Below are 13,217 nucleotides of genomic sequence, written 5' to 3'. Positions count from 1 at the left end.
CCCACCCAAATTTGGCCTACACACCCGCCGAATCAAGACGCCAGCGAGATATAAGTAGTGCAAACGCTTTAGTAGCGTCTATATATTAATACACTAAAAAATCTCACGATTATAGCTTTTGTACGTGGCTTAATAACCTCATCTTTTTTGTCGTCTGATCTTGTTGGGGTGGCTCGTCACGCGAAGTGGCTCGTCACGCGCACGGTTACTGTACAGGGTAATGAGTATGCAGCAGCATACAGAATTCCCTCACACAACTCTCATTGAGGGTCAGAAAAAGCAGATGCATGTTGCATACATATACATCTGATTTTGAAGTCATGTGTCTAGATTCAATTGGCCACGGAAATCTTTATACCGAAGAAGAGGCTTTTCTGAGTCTAAATCGTCTATATAAACCCCCTCGACCTGTCTCTTTGAAATCAATCATCACACTCAGGCTCCTCCTTCATCTACACAAACCACAACACTTCCACCCCATTCCATGCCCAATCTCCCCAATAACAACCTCCTCCTCCATCATGTCTGACTATACCGGCCCCGGAATCTACACCATCTCTCCCTTCCACGCCCCCGAGATGGAACTCGACATCTGGAAAGGCGAAACAAAAGAAGGCACCCAAGTCAAACTCTAGTAAATCCCCCCTTTTCCATGTCCCTCCTTTTTCCCTATGTTTCGAAAAAAAACAGTACGACTAACGAGTTTTACAGCAAGAAAGCCTCAACTTCATCAAACCATCAATTCCAGATTGTCTATGCTGGAGGCGTCGGCGGTCACCCTGAGAAGGGCGACCGCGAGTACTTTATCATTCCTGTCAACTCTGGTCTCTATGTGACTGCTCATGGTACGAAGAATGCAATCTCGCTGTTAGCAACTGGAAAGTTGGTGAACTAATGCGAAGTCTATAGAAACGGAAAAGGTGGTTACTACCCAACTGCTTCCCCCCAGGGATGCCTCGATCCGCTGGAAGCTTGCCCACGCCGGCAACGGTGCTTACTAGTGAGTGTCTTGTTCTTTTTTTTCTTACAGAATTCGGGGTTATGCTAATGGCAATACAGCATCAACCATGTGGATGGCAAGAAGCAACTCAATGTCCGTGGTGCGGGCAAAGCTGATGGAACGGAAGTCATTACCTACAAGATAGAAACATCTCCCAACAGCCAGTTCATCCTCAGGGCGGCAGCATAGAGACGCTGTCAGGGCTATGCTATTGCCGATTACTAGTGTTCAGAGCGCTTTGAGTTGTCAGTCACGTGGTACTGGTATGCCGTGCGGCACTGCCCTGTCCTACCACCTGACCGAGAGAACCGACTTTTAGGTCGGGAGACTTTTCAAAACTCTTTTGTCACTGAGCTTAGTCACTTTGCGATATCTGGGTAAATAGCAACAGAACAGGTCACTCAAATTGCCTCTAATGCACTATGCAGTCATACTGTGATTACTTGCCCCCAGCATTTACACACGATATATGAATGCTTCTGAGAAGCCATGGCCTGAACTTGGACTTCTTCATTAACTAGCGCTCTAACTTTTCTCATGTGTATGGAAATACCCCGACGGCCATTACGTGCGCATTACTCACTGCAGCAGCACGCTTCTTCTACATATGCAGTGTAACGTTACAGCCGGCAATCGATGTCGGTGAACCAGCTCTTGCCGATTTCGCTTTTCGGCCACCCTTTATATCCACAAATCTCTCCCCGACATGACCTTATGGATGGCGATTCGGAACAGCTTGAGGCAAATGCATATACAACTAGAGAAAGCTTAACGTGTTTTCAATAGCCAGCGGCATAATCAATATCAATCCCCACCAATTATACATCACCCTAAAACAAGCTTCTGAGCCCCAGCCCTCAACCACCTTCCGGCTTACTTTATCTGGTCTCCCCACGGAGCCGCATCCTTCTACCGCGGTGTGGGGGTAATATGTGGGGAAGCGCGCTCCACCGTCATGCTACCCCTCCTACGCATACATACGTACACACGCTATGACGATACTACACTCTCTCCACCGAGCAACTCCACCACGCCTCCTACTCACAAAACGATCCCCGATCAACCTCAATTCCCCTCCACACAAACCCAGCTACAAGTTCTTCTCCAAAAGAAAAATGAACACCCTCCAAGAAGCAAGCCGGATATACAAGGCCCTCCAAAAACCCGGTCCGACATTCGGAGGATGGCAGGTCCGTCCTCGCAGCATAACCTTCAAAAAACACCAACAATAATGAATAAACACTGAGAATAAAAAAATGAACGCAGATGCTCCCAGGCACCAACCTCGCCCGCTCAATCGCCCGCTCAGGCGTCGACTGGATTTGCGTCGACACAGAACACGGCAACATATCCGACAGCGAAATGCACGAAGCCGTGACGGCCATTGCACTGGCAGGCGTAAGTCCGCTTGTAAGAATCGCCGCGAATGAAGCGTGGATGGTGAAGCGTAAGTTTCTCTCTCTCTCTCTCTCTGTCCTCCCGTGACTTTACCAAAAAAGAAACAAAGAAAGAAAAGCCTTTTCCCTGTCCAACAAACCCGAGGGATTTGAGAAACTCTCTTACAAAAACAACTTCACACCGAACGTCTGACAAGCAGGCTAATAATCCTACCTACCAGGCGCCCTCGACTCGGGCGCACACGGCATAATCGTGCCTCTAATCTACACCCTCGACGACGCAAAACGCCTCGTTTCATCCGCCAAATTCCCTCCACAAGGTACCCGCGGATTCGGCTCACCTTTACCAACCCAGTGCTTCGGAAACGAAGCAATGTCGTATTATCTACAGCATGCGAATTCGTTAGTCTCCCTTTCCCCCCACCCTTCCTTCCTTCCTTCCCCATCTTTCCCCCTTAAATTTCCAATACTACTGATTTTATGTGACTAACCAAAAAAAAACAATACAAAAAGAACGCTCATAACCATCCTCCAAATCGAAACCCTCCCCGCTCTCACTGCTGTCCGCGAAATCGCTGCTATCCCCGGCGTCGACGTCCTCCTTATCGGTCCCTTTGATCTAGGCAATAATATCGGGCATCCCATTCTCACGGGCGAAATCGCGCCCGAGCTGGATGCCGCGATTGAATCTATCAAAGAAGCGGCGCATGCTGAGGGGAAAAAAGTCGCCATTTATTGTAATTCGGGCGAGGATGCGCGCAGGTATGCGCAGAGGGGATTCGATATGATGAGTGTTTTGACGGATCAGATTGGGGTTACTGGGGCGTTTAAGAGCAGTTTGGGGGTCGCGAGGGGGGAGGTGGAGGGGAGTAGTGGGGGGGATGGGAAGGTCAAGGGGTATGATGGGAGGTGAGGATAATAAGAAGAAGAAGAAGAAGCTATTATTGTCGTAATAGTATTCTCGAGTCGTGATTGCATGTTTTGAAGAGTTGAGGAAATTTCAACAGGCTCCGCTGAATACCACGGATTCTAGTGTACATTGTTTCGTTTCAGTCCTCGTCGTCTGGAAAAACAGCGGGAGATAAGTTATTTCCATGCACGTGTTTCCAGACTACGATGAAAAACCTTAACCTTTCATACTCATACAGAAGAATGACACTCTAACAGTAGGATCGACTATAGGGGCTGGGAAGGAAAAGGCAAGATAGCAGACAGAAGAGATAGGTTCCAGGCTCTCTCCTAAGACTACTACGCTTGTCGACGAGATGATGAAGATTTTACCTTCTTGCTACGCCTCATGGATATCATGCGGCCTCCCTGAGCAACTTGGCCGTTGCCATTGCTGCGTGACATTGAGCAGGCCGGGTGTTCATCCGAAGCGGACATGGAAGCCATGACGAACGAATCGGTGTTGTGTCCATAGTACAGCAACACGCCAGTACGCATCTTCTTGACACCTAGAATGCCAATGGCCCCGGCTGAATTACTGTGCTTGACACTTGGATGGCCTAGATGCTGTTAGCATAATCAGAGTAACACCCTGGAGAGTCACGTACCCATAAACTCATTCTCGATCATGGCTTTCAAAGCTTCGTCTTCGGTCACCTCGATATACTCCCCACCACGACCCTTCTTCACACTCTGGTAGAGCCGCTCGGCACAAACAGTAGCAGCCATTGTCGTCGCCATATGCTCACCAGTTCCGCTAGTAACAGTCGCTACGCATATCTGGTCGGGGTCGTTTGGATCGGCGGGAATGACTGCAGTGCCTACTCCGACGAGAGCTGCGGGGCCGACACGCCCTCGGTACTTCATTCCAATACCTCCAGAAGAAGCCCCACAAGCTATATTACCCCAGCTGTCTATCGCAATGGCTCCAACGGTGTCGGTGATGTGGTCTTCATCGGGTTGTTGTGGACTTGGTCCGGGTGGAACCGGCCGAGTTGGTTCGGTCTCTGTAGTCTTACTGCCCATACCCTTGAGTAGTTCAGGTTCCGCTGCTTGTTCACGAGGTGTTTTTGAAGAATGAATCTTCGCTGTCTGAGCGCTGGATCCAGAATCGGAACCGTCGCTCGAACCATCAGCCCAAGCTTTGCGTGAAAAGGCCGGATGCATTTCTTCCTGCGGACTAGCATCCATGACACTATTATAACCCAAGTCAGGACCCGCTTGAGAATCCCTGCATTGGCTCAGGGTAGGCACCGTCTGCGTGCTATTGATGAAAGCATTACGAGAAGGATTGTCGATCAACGATGTTTGTTCAGTCAATTCCGGGGTACTGGTTTGATCGTCACTATTCCAAGAACCCGAAGACCGCTTTGATAGAGGCAGAGAATCAGACTGATTACTTTCAACCTGGTCATACATTGTTTCATCCGAAGATAGGGGTGTGCGCGATTGCGAGAGGAATGTGCACGCTGCTAGTAAGTTCTGGGTGTGTTGTTCGCGCATGCGTTGTCGTTCAGCCTCGTCTTCTGACTCTAGTTTCTCCCGGATTTTCCAGCATGACGGGTGTGTGCCGCTCTTCTTCGATTTGCGCTCGGCGGACCTCAAATCCGAGAGCCATCGCATCCAGCGGTCTTTGGCAGCTGGTGAGATTAGTGCGTCGTGCGGTAGAGTCGGCATACCCATCTCGATAGCGAAATCGGTAGCACCTTGGGAAACCAGAAGGTTTGGAGGGACTCGACGCAGTGTAAGCGGATCCATGGTATGGCCGTGTACCATACGTGCTAGAGATATGGGGTTCTTTATTTCTGTATAGAATCGTTAATAAGATGTCAAATGTTTTTATCTCCAATGACTTACGAGCAACGGCACCAACGGCCCCGCTACGCCCATAATGATCTACGATGGAGGCATCACATTCTACAACGCCGTCCATAGCAAGGTTACTTCCGTACCCAGCGTTGGTAATCTCCCGGTCTTCGAGCATCTTAATGGCAATCTCAACAGCGTCTAATGCAGAGCCACCGTTCTTGAGAATGAGCATGGCGATTTGTGCGGCACTAGAGCAGATGAGCAAAAGTTTAGCAAGACTTCACAGTGCCAGAGATACCTACTCGTTGCACGCTTCTAGATGTATCCTCTCGTTCTGGTGGCTGTGGTACCCAGCCCCAGCATGGACATAGATGCAGCATATGTCGTCGTGGGGCGGACTACGTGCCGCTTTGCGCGTTTGTGTATCGACATGAGGCACCCCATCTACAGGCGCAAATTGATGACTATGAATCGACATGCCTTTGTGCGTCGAAAAGCGCCTGCGTATATGTCGAAAGTGAGGGGCGAAAGTATCCAGCGTATGGCACAACTGTCACCGGGTGCTGTTTGAACGAAGCCGAGTACGTGAATGTACAAGTTCTGTTTGCGTTGAGCACGTGCCGAGCGCAAGTTGGTGTAGAGGCCTTCAGTTGTCGTAAATCGTTGAGAGAAGCGGCTTTTAGGCGGCCATGCAATATGGTGACGGCTTCAGAATCAATGGTGAAATATATAGGGTATGGAGATAGCACAGGTTGACTGAGAGAGAAAAGAGAGAAACTGGAAGGAGAATAAGTTAAGAAATCGAGGCGACGGTGAAGGAACTGCGCGGCACGGACTATTGAAGAAATGAGAGTCGGAGAGAGATGCTCGGCGGGCGCTGTAGGACTACGGTCAGTGAAGGAGGAAAGGTTAGCAGTAGGTAATGTCAGAGCTTTGTTAGCGAAAGGCTCCTTCCTTTGCGTCTGTTGAAGCTATGTGCGTGGCATATAAATCATCACGTGTGACGCGACAAAAGACAGGCACTGCAGTCTGAGAAGAAGAAGGAGCGTCAGTGTTTACAAACACAGAGCTGCAGTAAGCTGGGACGTGGCTCGCCCACAAGTAATAGCGGCCCCCGCCATTGTCTCCCAATTCCCGCTGCCAAGAGCGGAGCGGGGCGGTGCCTGATTCGACGACAGCCCACATGCACCCGACGCCGACCTCCGCCATCACCTCTCTGACGAAGCCACCTCCACACCTGCTTCTCGCTTTTCTCCTCCACCCGGGATTCCCTCAGCTGCTTTTGCATATTTGTTTTTGTAGCAAGCAGCAGCAGTAAATATGGCGTCCCAAACCCCCGCCGTTGTCATGGACAAGTAAGCTCCCAGCTGCCTGTTGGCATCCCCACTCCCAATTGAGTACTGACGTTGGCACACAGCGGTACGGGATACTCGAAGCTCGGTATGCTAGACATTGATTCCACCCTCTTCAGCTCTTAGTAACGCCCAAACCCAGGTTTCGCCGGCAACGACTCCCCATCCTTCGTCTTTCCCACCGCGATAGCTACCAAGGGCCCAACTGGCGGTACCGGCGGATCTGGCTCTGGACGCCCAGCTGTCGCGAACAAGCCCTCATTTCTGACTGGTGGTGCTGGGCCTGGTGGCCATCTTTCTGGAAAACGAGGCACCGAAGACCTGGACTTCTTCATTGGTGATGAAGCTCTGGCCGCAGCAGGAGGCGCGGGCTATGGCATCAACTACCCAATTAGACACGGCCAGATAGACAACTGGGTACGGCGAGTCATTACGAAGGATGAGGCCAAAAACTGATGCTCGGCAGGATCTCATGGAGCGTTTCTGGTCCAATTCGATATTCAAGTATCTGCGAGTAGAGCCCGAAGACCACCACTTCCTGCTCACTGAACCAGTATTTCATCCTTTGGTAACTCAGGAAATACATATGCTGACTGTTATCCAGCCATTGAACCCCCCAGAGAACCGCGAAGCCACCGCCGAAATCATGTTCGAGTCTTTTAACGTCGCCGGTCTCTACATTGCCGTGCAAGCTGTGCTTGCATTGGCCGCGTCATGGACAAGCTCCAAGGTGCAGGACAGATCCCTCACGGGTACTGTCATCGACTCCGGTGCTGGTGTTACGCACGTTATCCCGGTTGCTGAAGGTTACGTCATTGGCTCCTCAATCAAGAGTGTCCCCATTGCCGGTCGAGACATTACCAACTTTGTCCAATCGCTCCTCCGAGAACGTGGTGAGCCTGACTCATCCCTCCAGACTGCTGAGCGCATCAAGGAGGAATTCTGTTACGTCTGCCCCGATATCGTAAAGGAGTTTGCACGTTTCGACCGCGAGTCAGACGACCGCTTCAAGAAGTACACGGTCAACTACCCCAACGGCAGGACCGCCTCCGTAGATGTCGGTTACGAGCGCTTCCTCGCACCTGAAATCTTCTTCAACCCCGAGATCTACTCCTCTGATTTCTTGACCCCGCTACCCACCATTGTTGATACCGTCATTCAGTCCTCACCCATCGATGTACGTAGGGGACTGTACAAGAACATTGTTCTATCTGGTGGTTCAACACTCTACAAAGACTTTGGTCGCCGCCTGCAGCGTGACATTAGACACATGGTTGATGCCAGGATCAAGGCCTCGGAAGCACGGAGTGGAGGTGCAAAGAGTGGTGGTTTGGACGTGCAGGTCATTACTCATAAGAGACAAAGACACGGTCCTTGGTTCGGAGGCAGTTTGCTCGGACAGACGCCCGAATTCAAGAGCTACTGCCACACTAAGGCGGAGTACGATGAAATTGGCCCCAGCATTGTCAGACGGTTCGCCCTGCTCGGTGGACCAGGAAGCTCGTAAACGGCCAAACATGAGAATACCAGGCAAGCGTATAAGTGAGAAGAATTTACTAAGCGAGCATAAAAGAAGTGCAAAGCTGTCGAGAATACCAGGATTGACATCACAACATAAGTTCATGTGATCGTGCCAACGTGATGTATCTGGTAAAATACGAGTATTTTTTACGGAAGATTTAACCAAGTAAAGGCAATGAGATTTTTCAAGTGTGTATGCTGATGTATGCGCTGGCTAAAAAAATTGTCTTTGTCCGTATGTCTCACCCCGAAAACGCCAGAGATATGCAGGCCAACTACTCCATCGTCACCTCACCACTCTGTGCCCCATTAGTTTCTCCAACCGATCCCATCGTCTTCCTAGTCAGCACAGCAACACCCTCTACATGCCCCGTTTGAGGGAAAAAGTCAAATCCCCTCAGGCTCTCAATCTCATAGCACCCTTCTCCCTTTCCAAACCCACCATCCACGCCCTTCATGCCACCAACCAAAACACCGACATCCCTGGCCTGCGTATGCACATTACAGCTCACATAGACAATTCTCGCAGGCCCATATTGCACCAACTGCCGCAGAAAAGATTCATCACAGCCTTTTCGTGGGGGGTCAATCATGACGACTGTTTCGTCAGCAGGAGTCTCAATCGATGCAAAGAGACGCGCAGCATCTGCAGCGATGAAGCGTGCGGAGCTTTCAGGTAAATTGTTCAGACGCGCGTTGGTTGTTGCGGACTCGATGCTCGACGAGGAAATGTCGATGCCTAGCGAGGTTTTGAATTGGCTCGATAGCGTAATTGTAAAGAGACCCGAGCCGGAGTATGCATCGATCAGGTGGCTGATTTTGTGGTTGGGAGAAGAAGGTAAGATGTGCTCGCGGATGTACTGAGTGAAGACGGGGAGGATGCTGTTATTGTTTTGGAAAAAGGAGCCTGCCGGGTTGACGAATTGGAAGTCGTCGACGTATTCGGTGGATTTGGCATTGGAGTCTGTTATGCATATCTTGCGGTGGATATAGTCGCCTCGGTCTTCGATGACTGCGTCTGGGTCTTCTTCTTTGGTAGCGTCGTATTCGGATTTAGGTATCCGGGTGGTACTTTCGCGGAGGAGGATGGTGGCGCCTTTGTTGTACTTGTCGATGGTATCAGCAACACGTTTGCGCTCGCGCTTGTTGCCTGCGCGCACGGCGTCCGTACCGATGGGGCAGTCTTCTATGTCGATGGTGGTTCTGGTTCCTTTCTTCATGAAGCCAATCGGCGGTACCTCTTTGAATGTACGTCTGATACCATTTCGGCCGTCGCTTCGACGAGCATCCGGTGGACCATCAAAGTGCGGCGTGAGCTTCGTCCTGTATCCGTATTGCAAGGGTGACCCAATGGTATCGCCAATAGTCGGAACGAGCTCAGGTGGTAGGTTGGAAAAGTTTTTGTAAGCTTTTTGAACGATGGACTTTTTGTGTTCCAATTGAAAATCGTAGGGCAGCATCTGAAATTGGCAACCCGAACAGCAGGAAAAGTAGGGGCACTTTATCAGAGAAGAGTCGCGGTGATCTGAGGGCGTAACAACATTGACAAAATCGGCCATGGAGTATTTTTCCTTCTCGAAATGCCTGTGCGGACGTGCGGTCACAACATCTCCAGGCGCACTAAAAGGTACAACAAAGACTTGGTCCGAATTTGAATTTTGCTGAAATCCAAGACCATCTCCGGTAGATGATATTTCCTTGATCTCGACAGTAATTTCTTTGAACTTTTCAGGTAGTTGCGTTGACGTCTCTTTGCCTTCTCTTTCTAGCTTGAATTTTTTGATGAGCGCAGTAACATCCTCCAACAAGACCTCCTCGTTGGTACCGTTTGTCTTTAGTATCTTGCTTTGCTCGGCATGGCCGTTCTTCATTCGTTTGTTCTTGAACCTGTAATTTCCTCGTGAACCTTCTTCGCTACGCAAAGGCGTCTCGGCGTGTCTTTTTGCGCCATTACTCTCGATGGGAGCGACATTATCTGCGGAAGAGGCCATACTGCGCTTGGCAATCTGGGAATACCGGCCAGTGCTCAGCACAGTTCGAAGTGGTCGACTGAAAATTCGGGAGTACATGCACCAAGTCTCACAGTCGAGAAAAGTTAAGTTAGTCACTGAGTTGGGAAGAGAGGTGATTGGCTACAGCATTTACTGCCCATGCCGCTTAGTCACCGTGAACTTTCCGAACTTCACCTTCAAGCACCACCAAGCGCGCAGACTACCCGCTGTTACAGCCTCTCCACGCTCAATTGGCCCTCGCGACGAGGCTCAAGGGCAACAATGAGCGTCTGCCGCCCCGCAAGATGTCTGTTTACCAAGGCCGCCTCAACGACCCTTCCTAAACCACCTCCGCAACGAACTTTCCATGCCTCCGCATCTCGGCAAGCCCGCAAGAAGCGACCGCATTACCCGTCAATAAAGGCAGACGAACTCAAGCTCCTCAACCAGGCCGCCGAGGCCGAGTACCCGAAATACGACACCTCGGAAACGACGCTTCTCGAGAAAAAATATACACCCTCACAAATCGCCGCCATCAAAGCCGCAGAAACCACCATCGATGCCCGAGATGTCCTTACACAGGGTCAGCGAAGAACCGATTTTTGGCGGCTCAACTACGAAGATGATCTTGCAGAAGTCGACCCAGTTACCGACCGGCCTGAGAAGCTGACCGGAGACGATATTGAGGGGCCAAAGACATTTCGGATTGCCAACGAGGTAGAACGAGATGAGAATATTTCCCGTATCGCCTCGGAGAACCTAGCAAAGATGTACCCAGACGGTATACCAGAGGACGACCCGGGCCTACAAAACGCCATGGATGCGGCTATTACGCAGGCTGCCCTTGATCCGCGCGCAACATATACGTCGAAGAACCCCGCCGCACTCCAGGCGCTTGGTGACGAACGTCACTCTGTAATTGCACCCGATCTACCGAGGGTAGAAAACCGCATGGCACGCCAAACCCGCCGACTGTCCACTGAAGAAGAGGAGGATCCTCGACAGAAGCGCCTTTTGCAATACCTGGGTTGGGACAAGCAAAAATTGCGCAGCATTCGCGTCAAGACACTAGTTGTTCACGGTGTTACAAATCAAACGCGCATGGGCAAAATTAGGAGTCTATACTACCTCACCATTGCGGGGAACCAAGACGGACTACTCGGTGTAGGAGAAGGCAAGTCGGTCGAACCTGAAGAAGGCAGGAAACAAAGTGTTATGAGTGCGATCAGGAACATGAGGCCTGTCCCTCGGTACGAGAACAGGACGACATTTGGAGATTTGGAGAAGAAGGTTGGCGCGACCAAAGTGCAGCTGTTTTCAAGACCACCAGGTATGTCATCTTATTCCAAGTCATTCCTTGGGGTTCTTTTCTTTTCTTTTCAAATAGTTTGCTAATTACATGGAACAAGGCTTCGGTCTCCGCGTCCAACATCTCATCTTCGAGCTCGCCCGCGCAGCCGGCCTCCAGGACCTCTCCGCCAAAACCCCGCGCTCAAGAAACAAAATGAACGTTATAAAGGCGACCTGGGAAGCCCTCACCAGCCAGAAGCTGCCCGACGAGATTGCTAGGGCACGCGGCAAGAAGCTGGTCGATGTACGCAAGGTGTACTATGGAGGCTCCATACACTAGACGACAGACACCATGTATGAATATTTTTTGATGTAAGAAGGAGGGGAAGAAAAGAAATGGAAAATAAATGTATCATACTCGAATGCATTGGGTGGTCTGAAATGCGCATATAAGCGTTTTTTTCTTTTTCTTGTGTTAGAAGAGAAATGTCGTGTATATCATACCATTCCTCCCCCACTTTTCCCCCCCCCATTTCCCATGACTCTAATATCCTCGCAATTGTTCTCTTCCAATTCATTTTACCTTTGGGGGAAAGGGGGTATCATATTTCTCCTCTCTCTCTCTCTCTCTTCCATCCTCCCTTGCCATTCCTCATCCCCCTTCACATCTCATCCACCCCTTCCCCCATCCCCTCGCCCTCCTCGCCCTCCCCAACCCCTCCATCCGTCTCAATCTGCTGATTCAACACAATACTATACACACTCGCTTTCAACAGCGTAAACACCAAGGATGTCTTGCGTTCGAGGCCGCGCAGCCCGTCGAGGATTACGGCGCTGGGATTGTTGGAGAGTGTGAGGAGGAGGGAGGACATCTGTAATTTTTTTTCGTTGACGAATTATCAGTTTTTTATTTTTTTTTGGCTTGTACGGATTGGAAGGTGTCTGTGTGGGAGGGTGTGGGAGGGTAAGGGAAGGTAGGAGGAGGAGGAGGAGGGGAAAGACGAACAGTATTCAAGTTTTCGAGTAATCGAGCGTATTCATCCAAGACTTCTTGTTCGAGGGGTGTGAGGGTTTCTTCGTCGTCGGCGTAAGGGGGGTCTTGGGGGTCGAGTGATGCCATTGTTTTCTTTTTTCGTTGAGCGGAAAGGGGTGTGTTGCTTAGGTGGTGATTGTTGTTTGTTTCGTTTCTTCGGGCAGTGTCCGGGGGCAGGGTCTGTTGTTTGTGATGCGCGCGTGTGTACTACCCTGGTGGTGGGGTTGGCGTGGGTGCAGTAGTTTGGATTTGCTGGAAGAGAGAGAGAGAGGAAGCTGCGCTTTGGAATAATCGTGTATGCGTGAAGGCCTCTTCTACTTTACTTGGAGGCTTCGTTTCTTCCGAGTAGAGTATGCGAGTTGCGGTGCAAACTACCCTGGTTGAATCTGAATCCTCGTCGCGTTGGGAGTCTACGAACCGATTGTCGCGTCTTCCCCGCAAACTCCGAAGTGGTCCATGCACATGTACCTTTCATCATAATATATAGGACATATTATTCGTCTTAAAGGATCACAGCTCAATTTGGATTCAAATCATGCAGAAAAATACGTCTTGTGATTAATTCCTCCCTTCCTAAAATCACAAACCCAGTCAATATCATCCTGCAGCCCGTTGTCCAAGCTGCCTACTGTTATACTTCATGTCTCTCGACATCCATGCCCCTAAAAACACCAACAAACAACGCCGAAAAAGATTTTGGAGCTGAAAAAATGCTGGCTTGAAAAGTTGAAAAGAAATATGCTTGAATCAAAGAAAAAAAGTAAGAACCCTTGAAACGCCAATGACATGAAAGACACTCATTTTTCCATCATACGTCGAAAGCAAAACGAGCAGAGTCGAGAAGAGTATCGGATACAAATGGCCTCGCTAAGAAGA

The 13,217-nt window shown here is 50.2% G+C and overlaps 7 protein-coding genes across 7 annotated transcripts; 4 read left to right on the top strand and 3 right to left on the bottom strand.

Annotated features, from left to right (window-relative positions):
- Window positions 1–521: 521 nt before the first annotated feature.
- On the top strand, window positions 522–1,189 carry COCMIDRAFT_92843 (uncharacterized protein; the record flags this gene model as incomplete). The annotated part of the gene is made up of 4 exons (XM_007688884.1): window positions 522–634; window positions 712–845; window positions 910–1,000; window positions 1,060–1,189. 4 exons carry the CDS (start codon window positions 522–524, stop codon window positions 1,187–1,189), a joined length of 468 nt encoding a protein of 155 aa, XP_007687074.1.
- A 926-nt stretch (window positions 1,190–2,115) lies between these two features.
- Window positions 2,116–3,310, top strand: COCMIDRAFT_4507 (uncharacterized protein; the record flags this gene model as incomplete). The annotated part of the gene is made up of 4 exons (XM_007688828.1): window positions 2,116–2,190; window positions 2,267–2,447; window positions 2,619–2,799; window positions 2,911–3,310. The coding sequence occupies 4 exons, from the start codon at window positions 2,116–2,118 to the stop codon at window positions 3,308–3,310; spliced, it is 837 nt and encodes a 278-aa protein (XP_007687018.1).
- A 263-nt stretch (window positions 3,311–3,573) lies between these two features.
- COCMIDRAFT_25554 (uncharacterized protein) lies at window positions 3,574–5,632 on the bottom strand (the record flags this gene model as incomplete). The annotated part of the gene is made up of 5 exons (XM_007688839.1): window positions 3,574–3,582; window positions 3,679–3,905; window positions 3,954–5,150; window positions 5,203–5,402; window positions 5,457–5,632. 5 exons carry the CDS (start codon window positions 5,630–5,632, stop codon window positions 3,574–3,576), a joined length of 1,809 nt encoding a protein of 602 aa, XP_007687029.1.
- Window positions 5,633–6,474: 842 nt separating this feature from the next.
- COCMIDRAFT_25553 (uncharacterized protein) lies at window positions 6,475–8,013 on the top strand (the record flags this gene model as incomplete). The annotated part of the gene is made up of 5 exons (XM_007688838.1): window positions 6,475–6,509; window positions 6,572–6,594; window positions 6,649–6,923; window positions 6,973–7,074; window positions 7,111–8,013. 5 exons carry the CDS (start codon window positions 6,475–6,477, stop codon window positions 8,011–8,013), a joined length of 1,338 nt encoding a protein of 445 aa, XP_007687028.1.
- Window positions 8,014–8,302: 289 nt separating this feature from the next.
- Window positions 8,303–10,018, bottom strand: COCMIDRAFT_92931 (uncharacterized protein; the record flags this gene model as incomplete). The annotated part of the gene is made up of 1 exon (XM_007688883.1): window positions 8,303–10,018. The coding sequence occupies one exon, from the start codon at window positions 10,016–10,018 to the stop codon at window positions 8,303–8,305; it is 1,716 nt and encodes a 571-aa protein (XP_007687073.1).
- A 282-nt stretch (window positions 10,019–10,300) lies between these two features.
- COCMIDRAFT_92840 (uncharacterized protein) lies at window positions 10,301–11,648 on the top strand (the record flags this gene model as incomplete). The annotated part of the gene is made up of 2 exons (XM_007688882.1): window positions 10,301–11,348; window positions 11,428–11,648. The coding sequence occupies 2 exons, from the start codon at window positions 10,301–10,303 to the stop codon at window positions 11,646–11,648; spliced, it is 1,269 nt and encodes a 422-aa protein (XP_007687072.1).
- Window positions 11,649–12,018: 370 nt separating this feature from the next.
- On the bottom strand, window positions 12,019–12,428 carry COCMIDRAFT_61799 (uncharacterized protein; the record flags this gene model as incomplete). The annotated part of the gene is made up of 2 exons (XM_007688881.1): window positions 12,019–12,180; window positions 12,315–12,428. Coding segments are annotated over 2 exons (276 nt in total), but the record flags the coding sequence as incomplete, so codon positions are not given.
- Between the last annotated feature and the right edge of the window lie 789 nt (window positions 12,429–13,217).

Source organism: Bipolaris oryzae, assembly GCF_000523455.1.
Source record: "Bipolaris oryzae ATCC 44560 unplaced genomic scaffold scaffold_48, whole genome shotgun sequence".
Lineage (NCBI taxonomy): Eukaryota > Fungi > Ascomycota > Dothideomycetes > Pleosporales > Pleosporaceae > Bipolaris > Bipolaris oryzae.
This window is presented reverse-complemented; position numbering and strand designations above follow the sequence as displayed.